At 41.3% G+C, this 11,711-nt stretch overlaps 1 protein-coding gene across 14 annotated transcripts in view; it reads left to right on the plus strand.

Annotated features, from left to right (window-relative positions):
* The window catches only part of LOC109700328 (cyclin-Y), a 666,198-nt gene that overhangs the window by 215,682 nt on the left and 438,805 nt on the right, over positions 1-11,711 (plus strand). Inside the window, exons 8-9 of one of the 14 annotated variants that reach the window (XM_074056412.1) lie at positions 572-738; positions 10,086-10,248. The exons of the other annotated variants lie outside the window; for them this stretch is intronic. Of the exons in view, the coding sequence (XP_073912513.1) occupies positions 572-738; positions 10,086-10,248 (330 nt within the window). The remainder of the gene's footprint in view (positions 1-571; positions 739-10,085; positions 10,249-11,711) is intronic. 14 annotated transcript variants of the gene reach the window in all.

The following is an 11,711-nucleotide window of genomic DNA, read 5'->3' on the forward strand; positions in this document are numbered from 1 at the left end:
TAGTCAAACTCCTAGACAAAAAATTACAGTAGTGATTGCCAGGAGCTGGGAGAGGGAGGGCTAGGGGGAATTGTTTGATGATTGTGGAGTTTCAATTTGGGATGATAAAAGTTCTATAGTTGGGTAGTGCTGATGTTATCAGAACAGTGTGAATGCACCTAATGATATGGAACTATACAACTGAGAATGTTTTAAGTGGTAATGAATATATTTTCCATAATAATAAAAATACAGGTTTATTGTGACTACATGTAAATCTACAGTTATCTCCAAAGGACAATTTTGTAAAAACCCAAAGCCCTTTAGGTAATAAATGTAGGTTTATGCCCTTCACATTCTTTGTTTTCTTTATTGGAACATTTGTTCAGTTTGTGTTGATATCATAGTTGACAGAATGAGAAGTTAACCCAGGACCCTGGGTCTTTGTTCTTACCTCAGTTTTTGAAGATCAAGCTACATAGACACTGTCCATTTACAGAGTGTGACCTCCAGCTCAGTTTTCATCAGACTCATATTATATATACTAGTGTGTACTCAAGGCATTTAGCTCTGCATTGTCCTATTTTCCCAGGTATACCTTGAAAGACTTTTAACGTATGCAGAGATAGATATCTGTCCAGCCAACTGGAAGCGAATTGTTCTAGGGGCGATTCTGCTGGCCTCCAAGGTGTGGGATGACCAGGCCGTGTGGAATGTGGATTACTGCCAGATCCTGAAGGACATCACAGTGGAGGACATGTGAGTTAGGGGGCATCTTTCATGTCTCGGTGGGGCTGTTTGGGAGGGAAAACATCCCTTTTGGATGGTCTGCATGGTGTAGAATTGATGAATTTGACTGAATATCTTTGTGAGCTGGCACAGCAGGGACATAACAAACCTGTATTTCTCTTCGTTATAGATTTTGGAACTTGCTGGCAACGCTTTCTAGGTTTATGACACTAGTTTACTAAACCTATAGGCAAGCATTTCTTTCCTTTAATTAGGAAGTACAGATCAGCACAGTGATGGCTTACATTTGGGCTCCTTATTTTACAGCAGACTGATAATTCAGTTTTAATGCCTCACATGGTTTTCTGTGGGCAGCAAGCAGAGGAGCTCAGTTATTTTCTGGTTCTGTTTAATTTTAAGAGCATTTTCACTGCTTTGTCATGTTTTGCAAGGTCAGCTGCTGAAAATCAGTCTTGTGTCCATGGGGCCTGTTGTGCCATCTTCTAGGCTGCATGTCCTCCTGTGGCTCAGTGAAGAGCCTAAACCGTGGAGAGGGGTTGTCCACCCTGACTCTCAGGGCTGTGTTAGGGTTTCTCAGTGGGGTTAGCCGTCAGAGTCCTGTGAGGATTATTAGTAAGAAGCCTACAGACTACTGTCTGAGATCTCTGTAGTCAGAGAAAAAGGAGTTGTAGGAGCACTTAACCAGGATGAAGTACTTACAGTTCGTTTGATTTATAATCCTTCTGACACTATCCTTGCGAAAATTTTTTCTCATACTTTTTATGTAGTTTAGCTCTTCAACAAACCTCCTTGAGGAAACTTTAGGCTGGAGGAGGTTACCAACTCCATCCCAGTCTCCACATCTACATCCCTGGGCTCAGTAATCCCAGGAGTGTTGGTTCTTCACAAGACCTGTAACTTTGCCTCTATGAGGGAGTCCCTAGGCCATGAACACATGGATGCACATCCTCACCAGCCTCTGGGCTTCTCTGCTTCTTCCTAGTAATTTACTGGGCACCCCATGTTGTGATGCCTTTGAGCATATTGACTAAGCTCTTAGGTGTTTTGTTCCTACACCTATAAAACCCCTTCTGGCTGGGCACCGGTGGCTCATGCCTATAATCCTAGCTGCTCAGGAGGCAGAGATCAGGAGGGTCACGGTTCAAAGCCAGCCTGGGCAAATAGTTTGTGAGACCCTATCTCAAAAAAATACTATTGGCAGAGTGGCTCAAGGTGAAGGCCCTGAGTTCAAGCCCCAGTACTGCAAGGGGAAAAAAAAAAAAAAGCCCTTCCTGGGCCTATAATTCTTTGTCATCTGTAGTCAGAAAAATGAAGTTTTCAATCAAAATGATAGAAAAAAAATTAAATTTTTGATTATATTTCAAGGTGAAAGATCTACTAAAATAGTTGTCATTCAGACCATAAAAGAGATGGACAGTTGGGTGCAAGGTGGTATGAAATTCTGGCCTGTGTTCTTTAGGAGGGGCTATTCTTTCATCAACTCCTTGGTACCATTTGACCTGAATTGCATGCCTTTAGTGACTTCTTGGTGTCCCTTCCTGTTTGTGTAGATAGGCTGATGTGACCAGTGACTTGGTGTGGGCAGTGGTGCTCAAACTCTGTAAGAGCACACAGAGGGCCCCAGCACAAGCGTCGTGTCCACTTAAAGTCAGAAGCAAAGACCTGCTGAGGTTAGACTTATTTCTCAAATATTTTTGTGATTTATTTCTCAGCTGTGTCCAAAAGGAAATGAGATATAAATTAAAGATACCATAGAAGCATTGAGGCAAAAGAACAGGGAGAAATGAAGAGTGAACAGTACTAAAGGTGACTGGGAAGAGATGACCCTATGTCTTATCCTCAGTCTACCAGCTTAATTTGCCTAAAGGCCAGCAAGGATGAACTTTGGTGTAAACTTAGGATCAGTGGAAATCCTTCTGAAAGGCTGAGAATGTGGCTTGGCGGTAGAGTGTTTACACAGCATGTGAGAGGCCCATGCCGGCACCTCAAAACAACAAAATGAAAGCAAACTCTGAGAAAGTGTTTGTGAGTAGTTTACACATTGCATTCCATGCACGTATCAGTTCTATTCTCTCAGCAACTGTGCAGTGTGTGTCCTTATTGTTGTCACTGTACAGATCTGGAAACCCAGGCCTAGAAGGTTAATAATGCTCCAACAAAATAGCCAAGTGGGGAATCTTCCTAATCCTAGTAAATGCTCTAGTGGTCAGATGACAAAGCAATGGAAATGATGTGTACTAGTCCCCATGCTGTACCTAAGTGCCTTAAATATTCATTTTTAACTTTAGAATTCCAGCTACACTGAAGGTTTAAATTATCAAGGTAGGAAGAACTAACTACTAGGAATACTTAAAATAGCAACAATAAAAGAACAGTGATAATAATCATGGCAACTATTTAAATGTTAGCACTTCCTAGCCCCCAAAGAACTTATGTTCATTTCTCATAGTTACATATTTATTCCCATTTTACAGATGAAATTGAGGCACTGGGAAGCTAAGCAGGATACTTAGGTCACTTGGCTAATACCTCTTCTCTTCTAAGCAATTAAAGTTAAAATTGTTTCCCTTATCTAATATTAAATAAAATATGACAAGTTTTTCTTGAAAGTCAAGTCCTTTTCTACACAAAGAAGTTAGAAAATTTGGCCAAAATTGACTCAGCTAAAATTAAACTTTAATACCAAGAATTGTTTTGGGGCTGGGGACATTGCTCAGTGGTAGAATGCTTGCCTTGTGTGTGTCAGACCTGAGTTCAATCCCCAGTACTGCAAAAGGAAAAAAAAAAAAAAGAATTCTTTCGATAATGATATTTTTAATACTTGCCTTTTTGTTTTTTTGGTGGGACTAGGGTTTGAAGTCAGGGCTTCGCACTTGTTAGGCAAGTATTCTACACTGTGAGCCACACCTCCAGCCCTTTTATTTCTGGATATTTTTGAGGTGGGGTCTTGCTTTTGGCCCAGGCTGACCTAGAGCCATGATCCTCCCAATCTTAGCCTCCCACATAGCTGAGATGACAGGTGCCCGCCTCCATGCCCAGCTTTTCGTTAAGATGAACTTTTTGTCTGGGCTGGCCTGGAACTGCGAACCTCCCTATCTCGGCCTCAAGTAGCTAGGATTATAGTATGAGCTATTGGCACCTGGCTGAAGCTGGTTCTTCACTCAGTATTTTGGGAGGACTAGCACCATGGTGAGTTTTACAATACTCAGTATTCATGCAAAAGGTTTTTTCCATATTTTATCCAAAGAAGATCGTTACTTTTTTTTAATCTGGTTTTTGTCCTTATCTTGAAAACCATTGGTGGCCAGGCTGCCTCATCATTACGCAAATCACTGACTGAGTCTTATCAAATTGTACAGCATTTGATGAATGACTCAAATGTCTGTGGCTGAGCAGAGGAAAAACACATACAGGGAGCATTTTGTTCTTGAAAGATAGGGCTATAGTCAGGCCTGGTGACCCACATGTAGCGCCCAGCATTTGGGAGGCTGAGGCAGAAGGATCACAAGTTTGAAGCCACCCTGAGATCAATGGTGAGACCTGTCTCAAATAGAAAAGAAAAATGAGGCTGTATAAAGTCTTCCTGAAGAAACTCTAGGGTGATGCCCTATTCTTTTGCCATCCTCTGGACTGGGAAACAGATTACCAGAAAAAATACAGCTCTGGTGAGCAGAGCTAGGACTTCCTGTGCCTGCCCAGCTCTGGAGGTTGAAGGCCTGCCTCAGGCCAGGTCCGAACTTACCAGACTGAGTCCTTGCCTCCTCAGACTCTTGTGTGGTAACTCTACCATTTGTTTCGAGAGCCACGTGATCTACTCTTAGTATACTGTTTAGTCTGTGGTATATGTAGTGTACTGAAAACCCAGTGTATGTAAGAAAAACTGATCAAATAATTGCATATCTGGGTATTTGGGAATGTACATGTTTTCTCCTCCAAAAAATAGAAACAGAATGGTCTCTTTTATTAGGGGATATGAGCCAAAAGAATGCTCTTGTACCCTGTCGTTAGGATTCTTGGTTGTACAAAAGTGTTCAGAGCAATCCTGCATCCATATCTATTTGGAGGAGCAAAAGGGCAAACTGGGTAACCATAACAACAAAGGTCTTCGTGCATTTTGGCTTGTCTGTCCCTGAAAGAATTTTGAAAATTTTTGCATTGCTACTGTGTTTTTAAAGTGATAATAAAATTTTTTCATCATAAGTTTGGGTAATTGCAAAGGATGTCATTTGCAGTATATTTAAAACCATACTATTTTCAAGTTAAAAGTATGCATTGGAGACTGACAGTAGCAATGTGACACCCTCCATTATCCCATTTTCTTAGGGCTGAACATTTTATATTGTTCCTTTTTTTCTCTTTGAACTCTTCCAGTTTCCTCCCACATTAATTTATTCTTCAAAAATGTACCTATAGATTAAAACTATAGTGTCATATTCTTCTGAACTATAATGTTCTAACTTATTAAAAACACCTTCAGGTCTGAGTTACTAGCGAACAATTGATCAAAATAGTACAAAGAGCTGGACATTGTTGTATACCCCTGTAATCCCAGTACTTAAGGAGGCTGAAGCAAGAGAATTGAGAATTCCAGATCAGCCTGGGCTATCCATGAGACTCTGTCTTAAAAAAAAAGAGTATAAATATATTACAAACTTCAATATGAAAAATTAAATATAAAAAGTAAAACATTGTGAGAAATAGGTCTCTTAATGAGAGTGGTGTAGCAGATTTTTCTCCCATTGCTTCATATTTTCATATACAGTTGTTACCTAGTAACAGAATGAAACAAAAGTTGAGCGTTTTTCTTCTGTAACATAAGAGCTGAGAAAATGTGTTCTGATAAGTAGATGAAACTGCATATTTTGTTATAATCCATCACTGAAGACTTTTAATGCTTTCTCAATTATATGCTAAAATCATATAGTTACCTGTTAATAAAAGTTTTTTAAATGAGTCCACCAGTCACTCCTTTGGCTTGTTGAAGCAAAAATGGAAACCATAAAGTAGTTAACCAATCATTAGTATTTGCCTTCTCAATACCAAATGTTTAGATAGGCTTTTTGCTTAGCTCCTTTGGACAAGGAACCTTAATAAGGATGGGGAGTGACCTGCCTTTTCCTCCCAAAGCAGGAGAAAAGTGACTAGGAAAGAAGCCGACAGGATAACCTTCCTCCTTGGATGTGTTCTCTGGCAGGTCAGTCTTAGGAGAGAAAAAAATCAATGTTACAGATCTAGAAATCAATCCTCCAATTCTGCCGTTTTCCCCAGCATGCTTGAAGCACTATTTCTACTATAAGCAAATGCATATCCCATCCTCAAAACTGTGCCCCACTTGAGCCCTATAATACCTACTACATGTTCAGCTGAATTACATCTCCTCAGAATGTTGAAGGCCTAACCTCAAGTACTGCAGAATGTAACCCTATTTGGACATATATTTTTAAAGAAGACATTAAATTAAAATCGGGTAATTAGGGTTGGCCCTAATCAAATATGCACAGCGTCCTCATAAGAGGAGGTTGGGTCACAGACAACACAAGCAGAGGGATGTCCATGTGAAGACACAGAGAAGGTGGCCATCTGCCAGCCAAGGACAGAGGTCCCAAAAGATACCTTGTTCTTGGTATCTTCTTCCAGCCTCCAGAACTATGAGAAAATAAATTTCTGTTGCTTAGGCCACCTAGTTGTAGTATTTTGTAATAGCCCTAGCAAACTAATACAAATTTTAGTAGTGGGAAGTGGATGCTGCTATAACAAACATGTAAAAACTGTGAAAGTAGCTTAGAACTGGGGAATAAGTAGAGCCTGGAATAGTTTTTGGTTTGTTTGTTTTGGTGGTCCTAAGGTTTGAATTCAGGACCTTGTACTAACTAAGCAGATGCCCTACCACTTGCGAGACACTCCCAGTCCATGACTGGAATAATTTTAAAGCATGTTTTTAAAAAACAAAACCACCTGTGCCCTTCAGTTCAATTGGCAGCATTTCTGCTGAGGTGACCAGCCAGATCCATGACTCACACCTATGATCTTGTCAGCAAATGCTGTCTATCCATATCCTTAGTGTTCTCTCAGAAAACATTTTCTCAGTTTTGCCAATACAGATAGGCTGAGATTGGAAAATTTGAGATTTTCCAAGTCTTCAATGTCAAGATTTAATTCCTCTTTTATAGTTTCTTCACTTAATCTTTCTCCTCTCAGAGCAGTTAAGTGGTGACCACATTCCCAGATCAGCTTTGAGGCAGCAAATGACAATTGCTATACATGGGAAAGGGCATTGAAGTTTGGTTGTGCCAAGTTTTGTAGGCATCCTTAAAAGCTCTTCAAAAATTACACTTTGGAATTGGTCTGTATTGATTTTCTTTGCAATAGTCCTATAAGGGCAATTTTCATATGTAGATAGAGGAATCCCATATGAGCAAAGGCCAGGTGATTTGTCTGAGTGGTAAATAGCAGATGATAGCAGAGAGTGAGAGCCTCAGTCCTTCCTTCCACACCTGATGTCTAGTGTTTGTTTTTGTTTGGGGTCAAATATCCATAACAAAATTAACCATCTTTAATATGCGGTTCAGTGGTATAAGTATATTCACACTGTTGTATAACTGTCACCACTGCCCATCTCCAAAACATTTTCATTTGCCTGTACTGAAACTCTGTTGTTACAACTCCTTTCTTCCCTTCCCTAGCCTCTGGAAATCATGTCCTACTTTCTTTCTGTAAATTTGCTGCTCTAGGTACCTCATACAAGTAGAATCATGCAGGATTTATCTTCTTGGGACTGCTTATTTCATCTAGTCCTCAAGGTTCCTCCATGTATGGCATATGTCATGTTTTCCTTTCTAAGGCTGAATACTGTTTCATGGTGTGTACACACCTCATTTGTTTTGCATTCATTTGTCAATGGGCTGTGAACATTGCTTCTACTTGGACTAGTGTAATGCTGCTATGAACATAGCTGTACAAGTATCTCATTAAGGTCCTGATTTCATTTTTTGGTAGACAACAGTTATTTCTGAAATTATTGACTAGAATGTGTCTCTCATAAATGTTTAATACCAGAACTGTTTTCTCATAATTACCCAAATGAGAGCAGTAAACCCATCAAGCCTGTTCTATCACTGACATTTTTCTGTTAATTTATCATATAGCAAGCTGTCAGATTTCTCTTGAAGATGTGCTGTCATTTGGAAATTTAAATTTTGGAAAATGTTTCTATTTTATAAATCCTGCCTTAATATGAAAACACAAACAGCTCTAAAATTCCTATTTCCCCCAAAGCTTAATCAGAAACATTCATGAAACACAAGTCTATACAAAGGTTGATCTTTTTTCCAAGGAACCCTGGGAAAATGCCATCTTGTTCAAAAATATCTTCCTCTTTTACTCATAATGTGTGTTTGCAACTGGAGTGGTTGGTTGCCCCCATTACCATTTTGGATAGGTTTATCAGACTAGTTCTCTCAAAATATTAAAATGAGGTTTTCTTCCTTAGTATTGGGAGACAAAGCTCTGCAGTGATGCCTCTTAGCCACCAGGTGACAATCTATCCACAGGCCACTACCACAAATCACCAGGACTGCTCCTTGGAGCCCATTTATTTTGGCACTTCTGATCTTAGCCATGTTTTTAACACTCTTGACTCAACTAAAATTTTATGTGGTTCTAGTATTTCACAGGGTGATCTCATTAAATCCCATTCAAGAGAAACATGAATAAAAGTCATTTAAAGTTAAAAATAAATAAGTCCTCCCAAATAACTTTAAATTCCTTAAAAATGTAAAATTTAACACAATATATGCATTCAAAGCAGTCATCTCCTTTCACTAAGCTGTGCAGAAACAGCAAGATGCACTGTTTATCTAATTAAAAGACCCAGGTGTGGCTTCAACAAGGCCTTGCTCAGCAGCTTGCTGGTTTCATAGTTCTCATTTACCCAGTAGCTTCTGTATACCTGAAGCCACCACTCTTGCTCAGATCCTAGCCTTCCTGCCCCACCTCCTTCATGCCCCTGTCCTCCTCAGCAGCATGAAGCTGGGGCATAATTTCCTCATCCTCAGACACTGGGCAAGGTGATTGACAGATGAGGCGATGGGAAGGAGAGTGCTACGGTATTCCAGGTCTGAGGAGTCAGTGCATGTTCTGTGCAGTCATAAAGAACAGCTCAAGTGCAGAGGCCTGGCACAAATATCATGCTTGCCAGTATTCAGCTTCCCGCATGGAGAGTGGGGTTGAGACATCCCACCCTCCTGTGCTGGGGTACACTGGAATGTGGAGGTTTGAGTGGGCCCCTCTGCTGGAGGTGCCTTACTTTGTTCATCGCTTCCTGAACTCCACAGGTACCTCTCCTTGCTTCAGCTCTTCTCTGTAAAATTGGGCCAGGCTTGTAAAATCAGAGACCAAATGAAGCCAACAATTACAACTGTGGTATAATAAAGGACAAAAATAGGTGACAGGTGGTTTGCTATGGACTGGGCAATACTGGGTACTTTCTGGGTGAGTTGGTGCTGAAACTGATGGCCCAGGGCCATGCCTGGAGAAACAGTTCTGTCACTGCCCTGCTCCAGGTATTAACACAACAATTTGAAAGAGCCCACATAACAGGTTCTCAAAGTACACATTTAAAATTTTTTTCTGGTTTATTGCCATTGATTTTCAGCAGAATGATGAATGGTTTGGTAAGATGGATCAAGATCCATCTTGACACTCACCTGAGTCTCCCAAGTTGACTGGTTTGAGTGTGGGCCTGGACCAGCATCCTTAGCACCATCAATCACCTGTTCAACATGTGAATCCCCAGATGTCCTGAGTCAGAGTCTGAGGGTGGTGCCCCTCAGCCTCTTAACAAGCCCTCCAGGAGACTGAATGCCCAAGCCTGGGAACTCTGAACTCCCCAGTTTGGATTGAAGCTAGAATTGACCACTCCCCCTCCGGCTTCTTCCTTAACACTTTCCCCAGTTCTTTCTCCCAGGAGACAGGAAAGGACCATTGAGAAAGCACAGTCTTCTAGGTCTACAAATGCCAGGCCTTTTCTCTGGTTACAGTGGACAGCTGGACTACTTCTGTCCCACCATGCAAGACGCAGGCCAGACCAAAGTGCAGGTGGTTGGTATTTGTGTCAGGTCTCAGTGAAATGCATGGCCCTGAAGTACTCCCTGGTGAGCATGTCAGTTAATCAGGCTTCATCCTTCTGGGCTCAAGTGGGTTTGGCTTTTAATACCAATGTGGTGGCTAAACTGCCTCTCTGGTGTCCACCCAGGCAGTTAATTCAATCTCTTTCCCCCTGGAGGCTGCAGGTTTCTGAAGTTGTTTTTCCAGCAGCTTGGTGGGGCAGCTAAGTGTGTGCATCTTTTGCTTTGCAGGAATGAGCTAGAGCGACAGTTCCTTGAATTGCTCCAGTTCAACATCAACGTCCCTTCCAGTGTCTACGCCAAATATTATTTTGATCTTCGCTCTTTGGCAGAAGCAAACAACCTGAGCTTTCCCTTGGAGCCCCTGAGCAGGGAGCGGGCCCACAAGCTGGAGGTGAGATGGTTTAGGACATCAGGGTGCAGGCATGGGTGCAGGTGCTTCATCCCATTGCCATAGATGTGTGTGACTACAGTGACAGTCTCTCCAGTACACTGTCACATAGGGACAGGCCCCCAGATGTGCTTCCAGCCATTTAACTCAGTTGATTGTATTTGTATAATTTAATATTTTCAGTAACCTTAATAATAGTTTTCACTTAATATGCATTATTTCTGTTTTGAAATTAAATGTTGTTTAGAACCCTTGTGCTTATTTATAAGAAGTATTTCCAGCTTGCAGTTTTATAGAAAACCTACCAGATGATTTAACAATTGGGAATCCAAAAAAAAAAAAATTGATTCTGCTTTTTTTCTTTCTTTAATTATTCTCCTATAATTTGTTGAAGCTGGGGCCAGCCTCATTGGTCTTGGTCTATATTAGAGCCATCATTCACCTGTGTGACTGTTGTGTCTGAAGACAGCATGTGTGTAGCTCACCTTCATGTTTTCGGCAAGCTCTTCCTATCTGACTGTTAGACAGTCAGTATGATAAAAAGGACTGCTGGAGACCCCTTCTCTAGAGATAGCCTGCTACAGCCTAGTCTCTTTTCCTGTGGAATTTAATCTCTCTGCAGCATTCTGGCCTCATTCATAGTGCCTTTGACCAAAGTGGTGGATGGTACAGTGATATCCCTAACTTAGTGCACTCAAGAGTTCCTTGTGCTGCCCACTCCAGTGTCCATATAAAGTGAAATGCTGTCTCCTTGCAGCATGCTCTTCTAACTATAATTGTCATGTGCAAAACAAAGCCGAGAGGTGGGAGAAGAAAGTTGTTAGAGATTACAGGCTTAAGAAAGCAAACATTTGGAAAAGTAAGTAATATTTTAACCCCAAGGAAAAATTTAGCAAAATAATGGAAAAGACTGAATGGCTAGCACTGATGCTAAAATAAATATCAGAAAGGTTTATAGAAGTGAGTCATTATGCCTTGCTTGTCCCAGCCATTGGATGAAAATGCCCATTTAGTTTTTTGTCATCTGTTTAAGAGGAAAACTGAGGAGTCTGGTGTGTGGGCACATGCCTGTGGTTCCAGCACTTGGAAGGCAGAGGCAGTAGACTCACAGATTTGAGGCCTCAAAATAGTTTTTTTAGAAAAAGGAAATCTGGAAAACCCTCCCTCTGAAGGATTTGTTCCAGGGCCTATGTTCAGATGATGACAGGCAAATACATGAAATAGAATCAAGGTTTCCGGGTGACCATGGGTCTGTACCTCAGCTGTACTGTAGGCCCCAGTGCCTTTAGCGTGTCACTGTGGGCTCTGTGTGCTTCTTCACTGCTGAGGAGAGGAGTCTGGCGCTCCTGCAATAGCTGAGCTCTACAGGAAAGCAGTGTGTATTCTCTGATGGAGAGCATCTAGTGCCCCAGGTCAGCCCACCTGAGAACAAAGACTGGCCTGTGGGGGAGCTGGTAACTGCCATC

This window comes from Castor canadensis, chromosome 15, assembly GCF_047511655.1.
Source record: "Castor canadensis chromosome 15, mCasCan1.hap1v2, whole genome shotgun sequence".
Taxonomy (NCBI): Eukaryota; Metazoa; Chordata; class Mammalia; order Rodentia; family Castoridae; genus Castor; species Castor canadensis.